Source organism: Polyodon spathula, chromosome 12, assembly GCF_017654505.1.
Source record: "Polyodon spathula isolate WHYD16114869_AA chromosome 12, ASM1765450v1, whole genome shotgun sequence".
Taxonomy (NCBI): Eukaryota; Metazoa; Chordata; class Actinopteri; order Acipenseriformes; family Polyodontidae; genus Polyodon; species Polyodon spathula.
Genome location: NC_054545.1, coordinates 46,343,850 through 46,364,078, shown reverse-complemented (window position 1 = coordinate 46,364,078; position 20,229 = coordinate 46,343,850). Strand labels below are relative to the sequence as shown.

The following is a 20,229-nucleotide window of genomic DNA, read 5'->3' as shown; positions in this document are numbered from 1 at the left end:
TCAGAACCTGCGTATCCCCCATCCTGTCCACCTGCAGGAGCAAGCACAGCCAATGCATCAGCACTAACAGCAAAACATGCTGCCTGTCCCTCAAAACCAAGACAGGAGCTTTAATGAAGCTCTCCTTCAGAACACTGTAGTTGGGAGACTTATTGAAGAGACTGGACTGCTTGCGATTCAGCTTGAATGGAGGGGAGGGGAGGGGAGGAGAGGGGAGGTGCTCACCATGAACACACTGTCTATATCTGCTTCCATGGTATGAACGGCTGCCTTATATGCAAAGTATAAACTACACTAGTATGGTATTGAATGTTAGGTTGCAGCAGCAGAATGACCAAAGTACAGTATTTTGAAAGATTAGTGACATGACAAACTGGACACAGTAACACACTGCTGTGTATTTCCTTTTGATGTGGCTTAAAAACAGAATGCTGTAGTGTGTTAAGTCATTCATGGTTGAAATTACATGTGAAAAGTCCTATTACCACATACCGTCTAGTACTGTACAATGGTACTACCCGTCATCTTGCGAGACCCCCTTCCCCAGACCACAATACAATACGTTCAGAACAATCGAGCAAATCCATGGTTCAGCCACTGGCAATTGCGTGATGCAGGCTCATAGGGGTCTGGTATTTGACAGAGAGGTAAGCTCTGTTTGAAACTTTGACAAAGCGATATGTAGTGTGCGACAGTCTCTACTTGGGCACCTACGCCCTTGAACACCTGAAATCCGTTACAGATACAGCTGCGTGGCCGCTGGGAGATAGCGTGTTGCAAAAAAGTAGTCTATTCGGGGGAAAAAAAAAAAAAAAAAATGTTTACAGCAGGGCTGGGCATCCACTCAAGCCAAGAACCAAGTTGTCAACCGTCTTAGTTAACCGATGACTAACTTAGCTTATCTCCAACGTGTAATATCACTGTCCATGAAAAAAAAGTCCATGAAATGTGTAGTACGTTTATGGTGTGCTTCATGTATGCAAGCAACATTGGAAATTACGCAGTTGGCTGTTCATCGTAAGACTTGGTCAGGCACAGCCGAGTACAATACATGTATTGTATTCTTTCTCAGATACTCAATTAACTATACAGTAAATAAAGTAGTTATACCGCATTTATAAAACGGCGGGTTTCCGGTCCCTGGCATTTTAAACTTATTTTAAAACGAAATGAATATCACATTGGAAACATATTTATCATGTGCCGCGTCCTTATACTTACTAACTCATTAAAAGACTAATTGTTTGTCAGTTTAAAAATATAGATTAAAAGGCATAATTAGCAGACACAAATGTCTAATATTGAGATGATGTGTTATAGAAATTGCAGTTAAGATTTTCTTTTTTTTTTTTTTTTTTTTTTTCAGAAACCAAACACTTCAGCAGCCAAAGCACGACGTGTTACATTACGTTACCAACACATGGCAAACTTAAAAATAAATAAATAAATAAAAATGATATTTCTTTATTTAAAATGATACATCTACATTCTCCACTTCCATATAGTTGTGTAGGTTGTAACTGTTAGGGAATAAACATATTGTGAAATATCTTGATTTACGACCCCACATAGCATAACTAAACCAGCGTACCCAAACAAAAATCTAACTGCAAATAACGTATTTGTGCGATCTATCTCCTTACCTTTCTTGGGCCAGTCTAAGCGGAGATGGTTGCTGTTTTGTAATTCTCACCCTTCATATTCTAAAAACGTAATGTCTTTGCTCCCGGATCCCAATGCTTGCTCCCCATGCTCCAAAATAGGTACCCTCTCTAACTGACTGCTGCAGTGACAGAACATGACGCGCGATCAAAGCCTTAACCAGGGTTTTATGTAAGGTAAACGCTAAGGCCCTGCTCTGGACTGGTTTATAAAACATCACATTCTGTGGCCACCTGGTGGGAGTAATGTGAAGCGCATTGCTGATCATACAAACCCAGGGACCCTTTATTTATTTTCCCTGAATTTTACTGGCATATGCGCGTTTTGACAACCATGGGTGTACCTTTACAAAGAGTAATGTGCTGTAGTAATATCTCTGAATCTTCAATGCAATAATTCTGCCGTTGTACTGTAGGGTAGTGTATTGTACGTTAGAAAGTACAGATTTCAGCTTTTGCCGACATGATGAACTCTATTATAGCACTATTATAACACCCCTTCTGTATTTTAAATATATGACGTTTTCCGTACAGTTGAAAAGCTCGACATTCTCTTTTAGAGAAATTGTGGTTGTACTACAACATGCCACAATTCTCCAATAATCACACAAGCCCTGGGTCCTGCCCACAAGCACAATGTGGTTATCTAAATCTTGTTACCAGGCAAACAGCGGGTTGGGGTTAAGCTCCACCTCCCAGACTGAGTCTGCTGAAATGACCTGCTTGTTAAGCGTTTATTATTAGAATTGGTTTCATATACTTTCATTTTTAATGTAGCTCACATGGTTTTATTAAACAATAATAAAACTGTTCCTATGAGATCACGGCCCACTTAGGAGATGTTGGGGTTAGGGACAGGAATTATAAACATGGAAAATAATACGCAGCAAAGATAACAGTCAGCCAGAGGGTTAGGAGATTCTGACATTTCAGTGGCGACAACGTTTCAAGCAAAATGGTAATCTTTCATTCGTTTTAACAAACCAAGGACTTTAAAAAAAACTAGATTTGTTCCAAAATGTAGTCCCCAAACAAAAACGTGTAACTTTTACAAGATATAACAGGAATAGATACATCGTTGAGCCACACTTCATTTACCCAGTCTTGAGTTTTAACGTAAGTTGCCACCGCTGAAAATATTAACGTGGCACAACAGACAGGTCGCGATCGCTTAAACTAACGTTGGCCTTCTTCATTGTTTTGAGTTTAACACGACTAGTCTTGTTCTGGTTGGCTCATGAATATTCATGAGACACAATTAAGCGTGGCCTGTGTTTGTCACGAATCTTGGTTATATTTTTATAGTGTGTGATTAAATTATTACAGTTACGTTTAACCGTATATATTTTTGGATATAGTTTAGATCAATGTTAAAGAGAACTCCAGTTCAAACGGGTCGAAGCTCTTCTTTCAGGCAGGTTCCGGTTTAATTCGTTGTTTTGTTTTCTGTGGTTATTTCAAAACTACCTGTTTTAAAATTTGACCAATAGTAAAACAAGTCTTCACTAGAAACACTAAAATATAATATCTTTAAAATACCGATGTGGACACAAGGACACTACAACATTATTTATTAAAAATAAAATACATTTTTAAACAGATCAGCACGATGAACAGCCATAGGGTCTAGGCAAATTAGGTATCGCGTTTCTATTTTTGATTCGCTGTGTTCCCCAATCAGGAGTCATGTACTTTCTGTAACTTGTTTAATCCAATCAGATTGTACAATTAATTTCCTCGCCACACGATGGCAGCATCTATATTCACTAAATTGCATAGTCTCAGAGTGTATGTATATTTAAATAATACAGTACGTTATTTTTAATTTTGACAGAGATCTTGTAGATTGGTTGTGAATTGGAAATGAAACAAAAAGAAAGACAGAAAATGAGTGTTATCTTGACTTCTGTTCATTGCTATATGAAAGTGGTCTATATATATATATATATATATATATATATATATATATATATATATATATATATATATATATATATATATATATATATATATATATATATATATATATATATAGATAGATAGATAGATAGATAGATATAGTGTGTGTATGTGTGCTGCAGTTGGTATTGGAATACTATTGGCCATTATGGGATCTATTCCACCCGCCCCGCTCTTCAGCGTGATTTACCATGCGAAATAAATGAGTTTACTGCAATCGTGTGATAACTTGATTGACAATCGGGTAGACCACTCAGAAAGTCAAAGTGAGCCTGAAAAATACGGAGGGCGGTGCTTCTGATAAACAGTTGTATGGAGTGGTGCAGCTGGTTGAATTACACAGCGTTTTGCAGTTCGGGATCGGAAGAAGGAGCGGATATTCGAGGTACGTGCTGTCCACAGTAATGTTATGAATGTTTATGTCTTTTATTTATTGAAGCGTCACATTCGTCAGCTTCTACACTTGTTACAGACTGTGCTGTTGATTCAACGGCAAATGTGTGATATTGTGTTCAAGTAATGCATACCCAGCACTACGACTGCCGTATGCGCTGTATACATTGTATGTCACCCGAGTTTGAGTTCTTCCCGTGCCAGTGCAGATAAACGCAGAAAGAAATATTTTATTAATACTACCTTGCATTGCAAATACAAGTAATAAACGATTGGTTCACGCGTCGGGAATGTTTTGTTGCCATGTTGCTTTCAGTTTATATATATATATATATATATATAGGAGAGAGAGAGAGATTCAAGGGTAAAGGACATTCAGAGTTCGCCAAGGCCCGGACAATGTGTGTTTTATTTGATGTCGCGCATATTTTATTTTGTCTTGTCATTAGTCAACAAAAAGGCCTGTGTATCTTGAGACTAACCCGCTGCATTTAGAATGGGAACACAGCAGCAGCGAATTCACGAATCATGTGTACAGTTACGCATGTGATACAATCTACTGAACCCGTGTAGGAGGGAGCAATGTCAGAGACTACTGTAGGCCGTGGCTTTTTAAAATAGAGGCAATTTCGACAAAAGGTTAACAGCAAATCTTGCTCCCTCTAGGAGCACTTAATGTTCTCCCTGTCTATCAAAGCTGGCCTTAGCTGTCTGCTCAAATGGCAAAGGTAAATGGTCCCAAACTCGCTTGCAATTGCTATTAGCGCCCCGAAGACATATTCAGAGCCTCACAACTCATACATTGCATCACTGGCACATGCATGCTTTCAGTTGTAATGTGGAGGCACTGCTGGAGTTTTATCTTGTATAATAGTTGGATTTGAAGTCTGTTGTGAAGATTCTGGTTTCTCATTTGTTCTCAAGCATCACATTTATTAGCTGTTTGATTAGGGAAATTCATGAGTGCAGCTGTAGCTGTTTACCTCTGTCTGTCTGTTTGTCTGTGCTCAAGATGTTGAAGGTTCTCTGTCTGTCTGTCCTGGCTCTGGCCTCCGCACTTCAATGCCCTGATGGAGGGATGTGCGCTGATGACAGTACCTGCTGCAAGACCCTGAGTGGAGGACACGGCTGCTGCCCTCTCCCGAGTGTAAGCAGAGCTCATGTATTTAATTTGTAGTTGTGTTGCTCTCATATGAACATGATTGTGTTAAATACAGTTTGTAGTAAATAGCTTTGAGAATCTAGCACAGTGGCTCACCTATTTGCTGGCTAATGTTTAATATGCTCAGGACTTTATGTGCTGTTTATACACCAACCAATATGCACAATAAACCACAACAATAAATAAGCTCACGCTGGAAACACATTTAACCGATATCTCTGCTCCTAACCTATATCTCTCTGTTCCTTTTTTTTTTTTTTTTCAAACTGATAATCTGTGGTGCTTCTAGTGTTTATTTGGTGTCGAAATAATTGCAAGTTTTTTGAGACCTCTCTGTTTGGGCGTGGATCCAGACTCTGAAGAATACATAAATATGTTTAAATAAACTTTGGTGGCTAGGCTATAGTGTCAGGTAAGATAACCTGTGTGTGTTGAGGTCCTCATTTTTATTCCAGGCTGTGTGCTGTTCAGACCACTTGCACTGCTGTTTTGAAGGCATGATCTGTGACCTTGTCCATTCAGAATGCCTCAATAGAACCGCTGTTCTACCCTGGCTGGAAAAAGTTCCTGTGCCCAGGCCAGAGTTCACCCAGGTGCAACTTATTGTACACCATTTTGCAACCTCTCTTACAGTGCATGTGTATAAAGCTTGTTTCTGTTATAATGCAGTGCATTGAAGGGCATTGCTAGTATTGCTGTATTCCTTCAAATTTGATGCGCTTTTGAGAATTTTTTGCTTCTCAAATAGCCTGTGTCTTAAATTCGAGTACAGTATAGTGATGCGTGCATTAAAATCTGCAGCAAAAGATGTGACTGAGTATACAAACAGCAATGTGACTGAATGACTGCACTGAAAAGACAATCAAGGTGTCTGCCCGAATACACAAGCAGCAACGTGACACTGCCGACAAAAAAACATTCTTCCTGAAGAATACCAAGAGAAAAGTTTACAGTTTCAGCAATTCTAACAAACAGCCCCAGCTTGGACTGATTGGAAATGCTGATCAGACCCCCATATTTTTCGACATGCCAAGCAATATTCAGTGCTGTTGTGGTTGCTGGGTTACATGTTGTCTGATGCTGCGGAGTGTCGTGCTTGCTGTTGCCAGGATGTGTGATGGCGTGAGTGACAGAGACAAAATCTTAAGTATTATACAGTGCAATAAGTGCGCTCCATGGTTAATCTACAACACTGTTTTGTGTCAGTTTTGTACGATACAACAGTGTAATTGAGTTTGTGTCTTTGTAAATGCATATTTATTTGATTTATTTTTTCCTCAAATTAAGGGTGGTAAATTTGGGCTGTGTCTTAAATTTGAAGGAATACAGTATTATTATTATCGGTATGTGTTTTCATATAAACCAATGTAGGTGAATGAAATTGAATTTGTTTTGCAGGGTATTCGTTCTTTCCCCATGGTTCAGACAGGCTCCCTGGATGGCATTTCTGAGACTGTGTGCCCAGACAACTCTCCATGCCCCTCTGAATACACCTGTCTACTCACCCCCACTGGAGTGTATGGCTGTTGCCCCCTTCCTCGGGTAAACCTCTCTAGAAGCATCCTTTTATTGGAGGTGCAGCCCAAGCTGAACTTAAACTGTTAAATACCTTGGTCAAAATTGTGCTTCTGTTGACTATTGTAGGTTACACGGTCAAAACATGCTAGCAGCGTAAAAGTCTGTGCAGTGTTTCTGTCTGGTTATGTAAGTTCTGCATGGGTGTTAACCCAATAACTAGTTGCGTAAGTGTGTGGCTTTTAAAAAAACCAAAAAAAAACAAAGGAAACAAGGTTGCTCTGGTTGTGCTTATTGCAGTTGCTCAAATGTTACAGCAAGACACCTACAAGTCACCTCTTATTTCCTTCCTGATAAATGTGTAACACAGGCTAGATCAGCCAAAGAGTGATCTGTCACTTTAAATCAAATGTCTGTGGTGTGTGGATTTTTTTTTTGTTTAGTTTTAGATTTGTTTAAAGTTAACCCTGTAAGGACACCGGCTGATCTCGCCTGCAAAACTATGGTGTGCAGCTATAGAGCGACACCTGAACTAAAAGGCTTATCAAAAAATAAAACAATGTTTGAGTAATGACATTAACTAAGACTCGATTGCATACATCTTCAAAAAGATACAGGAAGAGTAGAAAATAAAACCTTTGTTTGATGCCGTGTGGCTCGCCACTCCTGTCTTTCTCAGGGGCTGTCGTGTGCTGATGGGAAACGCTGTTGTCCAGAAGGTTATGAATGTAGCGGTGATGGAAGCTCCTGCACTCGACATGCAGGTCTGACAATATAAACATCTTCATTCTGTGCTAATGTAGGTCATTGGTTATGTGGTTTTGACAACATTGCATGATTTATGTGCTGAATGCAAGAGGGTAACAATCATAACAAATTCAACACCAACAACGACTGTACAAACCCTTAAAGGGATAATAATCCATGTGTGGGGACGTGTTCCTGTTTTCCAGAAGTACATGCTCATATCGCATAATGCAATGCAAAAATTACAAAATACATGCTTTTGCTTTTTTCTTTTTAGGCTGCTTAATTTTCCTTGCATTGCAGGTTGTCTTTAACTCAGTACTGTCCCATTTATTTATACTGCCTTAGTCTCCAGTTGCATGCAAGTGCTGCCTATCAGTCCCCTAGACCCAGATTGCTCTGTGTCCGTTCGCTGAGGTCTTGGTTCCTCAGTGTTGCTCTGTGTTCATTCGCAGAGGTCTCTGTTGTTGGTGCTGTGATTTGTCCGGATGAGGAATCGGAATGTCCTGATGAGACGACCTGCTGTGAGCTGCCAGGTGGGTCCTGGGGCTGCTGTCCAATGGTGAAGGTATGTGCTGAGTTCTTTCTTTCTTGATTTTGATATTATTGGATCAAAGCCCTGTGATCAATTGGCTACATAAGAACATAAGAAAGTTTACAAATGAGAGGAGGCCATTCGGCCCATCTTGCTCGTTTGGTTGTTAGTAGCTTATTGATCCCAAAATCTCATCAAGCAGCTTCTTGAAGGATCCCAGGCTGTCAGCTTCAACAACATTACTGGGGAGTTGATTCCAGACCCTCACAATTCTCTGTGTAAAAAAGTGCCTCCTATTTTCTGTTCTGAATGCCCCTTTGTCTAATCTCCATTTGTGACCCCTGGTCCTTGTTTCTTTTTTCAGGCTGAAAAAGTCCCTTGGGTCGACACTGTCAATACCTTTTAGAATTTTGAATGCTTGAATTAGGTCGCCATGTAGTCGTCTTTGTTCAAGACTGAACAGATTCAATTCTTTAAGCCTGTCTGCATATGACATGCCTTTTAAGCCCGGAATAATTCTGGTCGCTCTTCTTTGCACTCTTTCTAGAGCAGCAATATCTTTTTTATAGCGAGGTGACCAGAACTGCACACAATATTCAAGATGAGGTCTTACTAGTGCATTGTACAGTTTTAACATTACTTCTCAAAACCACGGCAGTAAAAACTTATAAAATGAACACAGAGCATTCTGACTTCAGATTTCTTTCTGTAGTATCCTGTTTGCTGTATTTTTCTGCAGATTGAGGCATTTATTTATTTTTTCCCGCTAGAAACCCATTTCCTGTTTTTGCTCATTATTGTAGAATTGATTTTAAAGCTCTTTTGTAGTCTTTGGGGTCGGGCAGGGTCAATTCCTATCCCACTGTCTACAGGAAGAAGAGTCCTTGCCAAGCAATATTTACTGAGCATACTGCGTGTTAGTCTTTACCTTTCTTTTAACGCCAGACATTAATGGGACAACAACAGAGTTGAATGGCAGTGTGCTTTGAGAGAGAAGGAAAGCTGATCTGTAAATGCAGGTTCCGTTTCAATCTATCGTCTGTCTTCAGGCTGTGTGTTGTGATGATAAATTGCACTGCTGTCCTGAGGGCACCAGATGTGACATTGCCCACTCCAAGTGTGTGGCGCACGAACGAGAGACCCCCATGTGGGGCAAACTGCCTGCGAGGAAGAGGGCGAACTGGGAGAACAATAAAGGTAAGGTAGTCCGAAAGAGCCAGGGAGGGGAGGGGAGGGGAGGTGGGGGGAGGGGGGGGGTTCAAGCAGTATTCTGAAAGGTGTGAGTGCGTGCATGTCAGGCAGGTGCCATGCTACAAGGACAGTCATGTTTGTAGACATTTCGAAGATGTTGTTCTTCAGAGTATCGCCAATGGCAAAACCAAAAAAGTGCTTGCCAAGTGAGACAGACAGTGATGGAAAAAGACATTTGAGAGGCTGATATATTAATAACTGTATGGATCTCCCAAGACGCCTTCCAGCATCTTCTGGAGTCTGTGATCAGGACCAATGCTGGTAGAGTAGGTACAGGTCGTATTAAAGTATTCAGGCAGTGTGTGTCTTGCACTGGGGATCCCCAGGTATTTAGGCCTCCCTCTCCCATTCTTGTGGGGTGTTAAATTCTCTCACCAGTTAAGTTCTGGCTTTCTTTGACCCTTTATTTGCCTTGTCAGATGGTCATCCTCTCCCCCTCTTAAATTATACTTCAAATATCATTCTATAAAAATAGATTTATTGCAGTTTAGTACCCTGCAGTATACTCTTGTCAAATGTGAATACTAAGCTGCACTGGATACTGAAAGTGGAAAGTTGACAAGGAAATCCTAACGTAATAACTTTGTTAAATGATGTGCTGTAACTTGGCCTGTTTGCCATCCTACATCCTATGTCTTGTTCTGTTCTCAGTGACGAAGGTAGAATCTGTTGCTTGTCCAGATGGAAAGAGCCAGTGCCCAGATGGCACCACCTGCTGTCGCATGCCAAGTGGCCAGTATGGCTGCTGCCCAATACCTAATGTGAGTGGGCTTGTAGCTAACAGAATCAGTGCAAAAATCTCCCTGCTGTGTACTTTTCATTCACTATATAGGCATGCAGTTTTGAAATAAATCCATGTTGCAGTAAGTGTTTTTTTTTTTTTTTTTTTTTTTTTTTAAACTTGATATCTGGTACTGAGCTAATGCCCCGTTTCCACTGCCTGTCATGACATTTATCTTTTTTGTTTTTCAACACGATCCTGATTGTTTTGTATGGGTACTGTTCCTCATTTTCTATGTTTTATTTATTTTTTCCCCTAGGCTGTATGCTGTACAGACCATGAACACTGCTGTCCTGCCGCCAGCACATGTGACCTGAAACGCGACACGTGTACATCTGCAAACGGAAAAACCCCGATGCTTAAAAAGTTTCCGGCAATCGTGAGAGATGGTAAATTTTCCCTTTGTGCTTTCAATAAATGGATTCAAGTTGACACCAGTTAAGTTTGTCTCTGACATATTGCATGTCTGAATGATATATTTCTTACTCCATTACTTCGATGTTAGACTTTATTCTGAGAGGATTCTGTGACAAACCAGGAAATTAGTGAATCTAATTGATGCAATGACTGAGGAGGATGTTTTGTAAGTAATTGCCACCGTGTTTTGTTTCATAGCCAGTGGTGTGCAGTGTGATGACACAAGTGCGTGTGCTGATGGCTCTACTTGCTGCATGACGCATGCCGGAGGCTGGGCTTGTTGTCCTTTACCGAAGGTAGAACACATTCACTGTGGACGGGTCTCTTGAATAGAGAGCTTTCTAATACTGATAACATCAGTAAGCCTATAGAATTGGAGATGTCATCTTGTGAAGTTTGGGCAGAGGTCCACAGAGCAAAGCCTAAACTTTGCAAAATGATACCTCTTGTAATAAGCAACACCTTGGATGCAGATTACCTTACTATAAATTGTATAGAGCAATTGCTATTGCAGTCAATGGTATTTTTAAGTCTGACTGCTCAAACAAGCAGATTCTAGATCTGCAGCAGTCTTTGAGTTATTCATAATTCAATGTTGGAGTGCTCGGAACAGGACTGTAAGCCACAAGGAAAGATGAAAGCTACTTCCCTTTTAACAGCGCCACACAAGGACATTTCTCACATTTTTTAGATATGTTTATGTAGGAATGTGTCTGTAAATAACCTGATCCCCTTCTTGGTTATCTGCTGCCCCTGCAGGCTGAGTGCTGCAATGACTCTATGCACTGCTGCCCCAATGGCTACACCTGTAACGTACCAGCAGCTTCTTGTCAGAAGGGGGAGCTATCTTTTTCCTGGGTCTCGAAGATTCCAGTAATGGAGAAGAAGGCTAGCAGAACAGGAGAGGGAGACGTCAAGTGTGATGACATCGCATCCTGTACAGACGGCACTACCTGCTGCAGGAACGAGGACTTGGGCTGGGGGTGCTGCCCCTACCCCAAGGCATGTGTTTAAATGCATTGGTGTGAAGTGAAATATTGTGTTTATCCTTCAGGTTTCCCCTTTTACTGCTCTTGTGTAATTATCACCTGCTGGGAGACGGACACACCTACAAGCTGTATGATTCGCACTGTGTAGTCTCACATATAAGAATTGCTTATCTAATTTTGATAAGACCGAAGCATTTTTTAGCACATGTTATTGAGTATCAGAATCTGGGGATATATGGATGTCTTTGTTGCATTTTCTCATAAACATAAAAATAGATGTGGGTCTGTTTTCACCCCCTCCCCACTCCCCAGGCTGTTTGCTGTGGTGACCACGAGCATTGCTGTCCAGAGGGCACCGTCTGTGACCTTGCCGCTGGCACCTGTAACCAGGGTGGATTCTCTGTGCCCTGGCTGGAGAAGATTCCTGTCCGCACAAGCGAGCCCAACGAAGAGAAGTGCGACGATCAGGCCAGCTGCCCTGGTGGGAGCACCTGCTGTAAACTGAGCACTGGAGACTGGGCCTGCTGTCCACTGCCACGGGTAAATACATGGCAGTACAAATCTATCGGAGGCGTCTATGTATGGGGTACTTTATTTTTAAAGATGATACTTCAAGTTCTTGAAACTAGTTCATGGTTTTGTTCTTTAAATGCAAGGTCTGGTATTTGATAGATTAGGCTGTTTTGATAAAACTGAAATCTGCTGCTTTAACTATTCAATTGTGCTATCTGAAATTGCTTGGCTGAGTTTTGATGAGACTACATATGGTGCGTTGTCATGGGATTCTATTGCTCTATGCCTTAAATGTTCTGTTTACTGTTCCACAGGCTGTGTGCTGTACAGACCACGAGCACTGCTGCCCCGAGGGAACCATGTGTGATACCGAACACAAGAAGTGTGTGTCTGCAGAGGGTGAAACAACGATGAGCAAGAAGTTTCCAGCTATGAAGAAAAACTCCAACACTAAAGGTAACAATCTGTTCTAGAAATTGAGGGTAGCATCCTGGGCAGTGGCATAACCAGTGTTTGTTCTCATCTAGATAAAACCGTTCTCGAAATGTGAATGTGTCGATTCTGTTGGCTAAGTTTGTTTAATTTTGTCTTTCAGCGGGCGATGTGGAGTGCGACAACACAACCGCGTGTCCTGATGGGACTACCTGCTGCAAGACCGCCAATGGAAGCTGGGCCTGCTGTCCTTTACTTAAGGTAGAGAACACAATAAGAATATATCTTGCATATGCTTCTGAAAAACTGCCTGATTTCTGTCGGTAAGAAACTGGTGGCTTTGGATGACCTGCGTCTTTACCTATAATTTGTTCTAATAGGCATATGGGGGAGTGCCCACGTGCAGTGTTTTAGTACTTGCTCTGTAATTCAAATAGATAAAGAAACCCCTGTTCTGTTGATTTTACCTCTTCTCCCCAGGCCGTTTGCTGTGGTGACCATGAGCATTGCTGTCCAGAGGGCACCGTCTGTGACCTTGCTGCTGGCACCTGTGACCAGGGTGGATTCTCTGTGCCCTGGCTGGAGAAGATTCCTGTCCGCACAAACAAGCCCAACGAAGAGAAGTGCGACGATCAGACCAGCTGCCCTGATGGGAGCACCTGCTGTAAACTGAGCACTGGAGACTGGGCCTGCTGTCCACTGCCACGGGTAAGTGAAGCCAGCATGTAAATACTGAGCAGCATATCCCTTTCATGTGCCCACAAGCAGGTAGCATGCCCAAATCCCAGGAATGCCAACTGAACATGACTCCCCAGCAAGGAAGGCAAGGGTGCTGGCCACCATTGTTAGCAGACTAACGTGGGGTGTTGTACCATGCACAGACTTTGAGGGCATCAAAATGTAATGTTAATGTGTTTTAAACTGCACAATAAGTGGAGCGCTTATTAGCTTTACTAACATTATCTGCCCGCTGCCTTTGTGCTGAGATTCTTTTCATTTCTTCGCTTGAGGGTTTTTTTTTTTTCCCCTACTAGTTCAGGATGTGGAAATATTTCAAATGGAATGCAAAACTGCTGCATCCTGCTTCCTTTGTGGGTCACATGGTCTCATTTTGCAGCTTACCATTGGCACAAGTTGGAATTACAAGACAAAGTGATTTTGGTACCAGGAATCAGCAGCAACATCTATTGCTTTGTATTTGAAATATCCATACTACTAGTGCTTGCAAGAGGAAAGAAACAGATTTATCATTAGAACTAATTTGCAGAAAGTGATACAAAGTGTGTGTGTGGAATGAGAGAGAGATTCTATCTATCTTGAGAGAGAGCTGTGGGTGGGGTCTCATTTAGTCTGGTATTTTAACCAATGAAATGGTTTGCTTGACAGGCTGTATGCTGCGATGATCACGAACACTGTTGTCCTAAAGGCTACGAGTGTGATGTTGAGCAGCAGACCTGCGTCAAGCAAGGCCTGAGCATCCCCTGGGTGACAAAGAGACCCCCCATGAAGCTGCTGTCTGCAGACGAGAACGTGTGCGACGAGCACACCTGCCCTAAGGAAATGACATGCTGCGAGATGGGAACAGGGAGGTGGGGCTGCTGCCCTCTACCACACGTAAGTGGCATTACACTAAGCCAGTTTCGTCACAGCCCTTCAGGTGTTTGGTTCAAACAGGTAACTAAACGCAGAGTGCAACCTGTACCCAGCTAGAACTGTACAGTACCGTGGAGTCCCCCAGGATTCCAACAACCTTTTCGTCAACTAGACAAATGTTTTTGCTTGGATCTCAAACATTGTGTAGCCAAACCTTGACATGTGAAAGTTTGTCCACCTTTTAAAAATTAATTAAATATCAACAAGATGAGACCAGTTTGAACTGTTGAATTATTGGCCTAAAAACAATTATTATAATTAATGGCTCCACACCTCTATCTGAAAAGCGAGTTCCCATAAATGCCCAATTCCATCCTTGCTGTTCAGTTTCAACCGTAGAGGTAAGAGTTAATGGCGAGTTTGTTGTAAAAGCAATGTTCCCTAATGGGTTGGTTTCTGTTTCAGGCGGTGTGTTGCCAGGACGGTTCTCACTGCTGCCCCTCTGGCTACACCTGTGACGTCTCACAAAGATACTGTCAGAAAGGGGGCCACACGGTGCCTTGGTTCAGTAAGGTAGCTGCTTCTCAGAACCCCCGGTCTCTCTTGGATGTGAAGTGTGACCCACAGATGAGCTGCGCTGCTGGATCAACTTGCTGCAAACTGCCCACTGGCAAGTGGGGCTGCTGCCCGCTGATCAAGGTGAGCTAGCACATTGACCCCAACCCTGCAAGACCAGTGCCAGCACTCAAGCTGGGCAGATTGAGAAATAATGAACCCTATCAGAGCAACAAAACCACTTGGATTGAGTGCAAACGCCATCAGTAGCAAGGGAAATGTGAAAGAATTACTCTTTAATTCTGCCACGTGACTGGTTGCTCATATGAAGAAATCACACTGTTGGCTTTAGACTTCTCATTCAGATACTGAATCATGAAATGTAAATCTAAGCAGAGGAGAGAGATTGGAAGTGTCCTTATGACAAGCTGATATACAGTGCAGTAGCTTTACAGTATTATTTTATTTATTTTTTTTTTTACCCTGGTATTGCGATCACAGATGAAAGAACTTGCCAAAACATTTGTCTAATTTGCATGCAAATCTGTCTGCCTGGCTGTGAGCTTGTTGGAATAATGGATCAGTGTCTGTTTTCTTTGTGCTGGCTGATTTCTTTTTTTCTTCTCCTCTGTTCCAGGCGGTGTGCTGTGAAGACCAAGAGCACTGCTGTCCCCAGGGTTACCAGTGCAACATGAAGACCAGCACCTGTGAAAGACAAAGCCTGGTCCTCCCCTGGGTCTTTCAGAAAGATCCTCTCTACAGCCTCTCTGCTGCCTCTCCTGACTCCAGGGGTAATGACAAGTGTGACGATCAGCACTACTGCTCAGGCCAGCAAACCTGCTGCAAGACTGCTGCTGGGACCTGGGGCTGCTGCCCCTACAGCCAGGTAACAAGGGGCCCTATAAAACACTGAGAGGTGTCTCTGACTGGGCCTGAACAGATCTCGGGCTGGAAGATACAGCTGCTCTTACTCTAAATAAAGCCGGGCTTACACTGCCTGATTGCAAAAACCGTGAGACGCAGTGCCTCTCAAACTTGCCGATTTTGAATTACGATTTCTCGCTGTAGATCAGGGATTGCAAGGTACCCACGCTACATGAGATACCTTGTCGTGGAATGCGCCTATTTTCTTGCAGAATCGTAGACATCATTCGGGAGAATCGTGGACTCAAGCAAGGAGGCGATCACTGTTGTCTGTGCATTGTTTTGCACAGAAAAAAAGAAGAAAACGCTCAAAACGCTTGAGATTAAGTGTACTTGACTTATATTGCACACATACACACGCAGTACAGTACCAGTCAAAAGTTTGAATACACTTGCTGGAAACTAGGTTTTTTCATAATTGACAATGTTTTACGTGGTATGTGTTTCTGTAAATACTTAAATGAAAACACATGTTGCAATATACAAAACATAAGGAGTATCAAAGCAATGTTCAAGAAAATTGAAAATTGTCTAAATCTTGGATTCCTCAAAATAGCCACCTTTTGCCTTAACAGCATCACAAACACGAGGCATTCGGTTAACAAGTTTCAGCAGGAAATCGCCCGACATGTCTTCCCAGCTCTTCTGCAGCAATTCCCAGAGATGTAGGGCACTTGTGGGTAGCTTCGCTTTGACTCTTCTGTCCAGTTCGTCCCATACAAGTTCTATGGGATTGAGGTCTGGAGACAGGTCAGGTCATTAGCTTGAGTTGTCTTTCACTTTTCTTCTTCGCCAGATAGTTCTTGCACAACTTTGAGGTGTGTTTCGGGTCATTATCTTGCTGAAGAATGAAGGACTGCCCAACTAGCCGTAATCCTGATGGAATGGCATGCCTCTGAAGTATGCTATGATAGCCATGCTGGTTGAGCTTGCCATGGACTTGGTAAAGATCACCAACTCTGTCACCAGCAAAGCAACCCCAGACCATGACACTGCCTCCTCCATGCTTTTCAGTGGGAACCATACATGCAGAACTCATGCGCTCACCCTCTCTGTCTTACAAATACTCTGCGGTTGGACCCAAACTTTTAAATTTTGACTCCTCTGTCCATAAGACCGACTTCCACTCCTCAAACGTCTAGTTTCTGTGTTTTTTGGCCCAGGCAAGTCGCTTCCTCTTTATTCTGCATGCTTAACAATGGTTTCTTTGCAGCAATTCTTCCAGTTAGGCCAGCTGAACAGTTGATGTTGAAATATCTGTACTTCTAGTAGCATTTAGTTGAGCTTGTATTTCAGGGGCAGTTAATCTCCAGTTTTGCAGACTCGAATGAACTTGTTCTCTGATTCTGAGGTCACCCGCGGCCTGTCAAACCTTCTTCGGTCCTCATGAGTGCCAGTTTCTTCAAATTGTTTGGTCTTGGCCACAGCAGTTACAGACACTTGCAAAGTTCTTGCGATTTGTCTTAAAGATTGACCATCATTTCTTAATTACAGACTTTTCTTTGCTTAACTGAGCATATTTTCCCATTTTCTGCTCCCTTACGTTCAGAAATGATAAACTTGTGCCTATGCTACCTATATTTATAGTAATCATGGACCCTCACCTGTTAACAATAATTGACAAAAGGTTAATTAGGTAACATGGTAGTTAACTTGGAGAACATCTAACAAAGACACTTTTATACTTAGGTCAGTATTCTAACACTTATACACATTTCAGACTTTTAACTGACTTGGGCTTCAGACTGAAATCCCTTTGCTTTGGGTGACCATGTCATTGAAATTGACAAGATTTACGTTTTCATTTAAATACATTTTTGAATGCAATTCACTTATGATAATCAGCTTATATGTACACGTATCATAACGAAATGTTAAGTGTTTTTTCAGTTAAAAGCACAGATAATCATGAAAAACCTGGTTTCAAGCAGATGTACTCAAACTTTTGACTGGTGCTGTATATATTGAGAATATATTTGAACTACCACTGTACTTGAGACTCCTTGCTCTGCAGTCTTCTGTATCAATCTGAAGGGGAGATGGTGCTCTCTTTAGGGATGCAGTAAGTAATGCCTGTATGTCGGTGCACAAGCAGGTCGCAGCGCTTGTCCGTACGAGATTAAAACCGGGCTACAGTTTGGTTTATTTATTTAATTATTTATTTATTTATTTTCTCCAGGGTGTCTGCTGTGATGATCTCCAGCACTGCTGTCCTGATCGCTACACCTGTGATGGGTCTGGTGGAAAGTGTGTTCAGGGCAATGGCCCGAGCTGGGATGTGTTGTTCTCTCACAAAAGGAGGCTGTTTAACACCTTGTAATATAGCTGTGAGCCACACGCTCCACATCCCTCCGAATTAGCAGCTGATAGAAAGAAACACTAAATTACAATTGGATTTCTAGTGTGAAAATTCACGAGTGGGGTATGTTCTTTACTGCTGTGAGTGCATTGGGAAGATTGGAACCGGTCTTTTCATGGTTAGTTTTTTGTTTTTTAACAAAGCTTTGGTGATAGTGTATTTGTAAAGTCAACTCTGTTCCAATTACATTGCAGTTGTTCTACTTTTTAATTGGATCAATTAATTCTATTTGTCTATCACAGTACAGCTGTACCATTTGAAGTACAGCCCTATTCACAAAACTTTAACTCCATTAGTTATTTAAAGAATGCTCTATTTTAATTATGCTTTGTGAATACTAGGATTTTAGTGAACTTGACTTTCAATGGTACAGCTGTTTCAGATATACAGATACTTTGAATTGCTCTCGCTATAATGGCATTGTTTTGTGTTTGATTTCAGGGGAATTCCTGTGTTCTGTTCAGTGCCTAAGCGTTTACTCATAAAAAAATGCAATTTATTAGATTAAACAAAAATGATAAAGGAGCTGACCAACCTGATTGAATTGAAATAAAGAATTTTATCAAGCTTGAAATGTTTTTAATATTAAATATATACATGCTGCAGTACAGTACTTCAGTTAGGCCAGTATTTACCTTGCTAATTCTACAAAAAGAAAGAAAAAAAATGAAATTTTCTGCTGATGGGTTAAAGTAAGACGCAATTAACTATTCTGTCAAGACTTTTCAGAATTACTTGCATGCTGTGATCTGCATTCCACCAGGGTAAGACACAGATGGATATTTACAGGAGCATTTTGCTGTTTCTGGTTGTCCATGGATTACCCCTAATAAATAAATAAATAAGTGAATTTCCTGGTACAGCAAAATACTATCCCAAAACAAAAATCTGTGACACTGTGTGGTGTAGATGAACATTTCAACAGGTACTCTTCTGAAATTCAGCACCACGTTGGCAGGGTATTACAGGTCACTATACTAATACTGGCAAAAGAAAAGCTGATGATGAAGAATATAGACTTCTTAAAAGGGTCATGTGTTTGAATAGAAAGTTAATCCTATATCCTCTTATACATGTTAGCAATTATATAGGTTGCTCAACTCAATCCATGTGTAAAATTTTCGATGACCTACTCTTGATCTGAGTTATGTTTATAACTAGTCAGATGTATTAAATTCATTTCAAGCAGCAGTTCATTTATATTGAATCCTAGGAGTTATCAGTAAGTGCTGCTTCTTGTAAGTTATCACCATATAAGAAAGGAATGTTTTGCGAATTGAGGTTTTACTTTAAGTGAACTGGATGCAGATTTTCAAAAGGAAGTGAGATATTTTATAGTGTGTTTGGTTTTATATTAATACACAGTGGTACTAATACCCCAGTAAAGCATAGTAAAACATGTTCATGTTTTCAGGCTGGGCAGGTGAGCTCATTGTAAAGCAATGCCTTTCCAAAAAGAGAAAAGGATTGCATTCAATTACTGTGGGTTGTTCTCTATTATCACGATATACCAGTGCAATTTGAAATAGAAATAAAACACATTTATACAATGGCTGATGAACCTTCATTTCACATGTTGTGTGTCTGTCGTTTTCACTACAATTTAAATCCATGTGTCTTGTACTGAGTTGCTATTTCTTAGGTGATCAAGCACGTGATGAATGCAACATACTGGTGCTGTTGACCAACAAATAGCTAGGAGAGTGGCAGTGTGATATCAACACATTTTTGGTATATACTATATATGAATAGTTTGAAAAAAAAATGAAATAAACGTTGCACTGTAAAGTAGACCCTATAAATACTGTTGCAGAAGTGTAATAATGAATTAAAAGTTTTGTGTAAGAATTTAAGTTTTCTTAACCCCTTTTCCCCCCACGTGACATTGTCAGTGTACTGGCCAGCAGTGCTCTGGAATAAAATATACAGTCTTGTAGGCCAAGTCATTTAAATGACTAAAGTACTAAACCAAGCATAACTAATAAATGTATGTACCTGTTCACTATTAGTCTGTATTAAATCGACGGTTTTTAAAATGTATTTATTGCTAGTATGTTAATACAGGTACAGACATCAGTTTTGCTTTAGTATTGCTGGGCACTGAATCCACTTTGCTCTTTGCGAAACCTTGGATGTTTTTTACAACAAAAGGCAAATCGGGGGGATCTGACCAATATAACGCTCAACAGATTTGTACGCCCTTAACTTTAGAGGCGGCGGCGGGTGACAGTTTGAAAAGAAACAGTTAACGGTAATGTGAACAGATCAAAGCGCAGTCAAGCGGATCAATGCAAAGGTATGTCATGTAGATTAAAAAACATTAATAATAATAATAATAATAATAATAATAAAAAAACTAGTGCCGGATCATGCACGCTGGTCACAGCAGATATTCACGATTTGCCTTCCATTATAACTATTTCATTGTTCTCACTATATAAAT

At 41.1% G+C, this 20,229-nt stretch overlaps 1 protein-coding gene across 3 annotated transcripts; it reads left to right on the top strand.

The window, feature by feature from the left end:
• Positions 1–3,898: 3,898 nt before the first annotated feature.
• On the top strand, positions 3,899–19,338 carry LOC121324152 (progranulin-like). 3 transcript variants are annotated; one of them, XM_041265682.1, is made up of 19 exons: positions 3,900–4,005; positions 5,026–5,160; positions 5,631–5,768; positions 6,574–6,717; positions 7,370–7,454; positions 7,893–8,005; positions 9,022–9,169; positions 9,875–9,984; positions 10,264–10,393; positions 10,620–10,717; positions 11,181–11,423; positions 11,723–11,950; positions 12,238–12,379; positions 12,519–12,616; positions 12,836–13,063; positions 13,742–13,969; positions 14,414–14,647; positions 15,141–15,389; positions 17,607–19,338. In XM_041265682.1, exons 2-19 carry the CDS (start codon positions 5,026–5,028, stop codon positions 17,745–17,747), a joined length of 2,892 nt encoding a protein of 963 aa, XP_041121616.1. In that variant the 5' UTR covers positions 3,900–4,005; the 3' UTR covers positions 17,748–19,338. The 3 variants fall into 3 exon arrangements, with proteins under 3 accessions (XP_041121618.1, XP_041121616.1, XP_041121617.1); XM_041265683.1 differs by lacking the exon at positions 5,631–5,768; XM_041265684.1 differs by lacking the exons at positions 12,238–12,379; positions 12,519–12,616; positions 12,836–13,063 and having other exon boundaries at positions 3,899–4,005.
• The last annotated feature ends 891 nt before the right edge of the window (positions 19,339–20,229 follow it).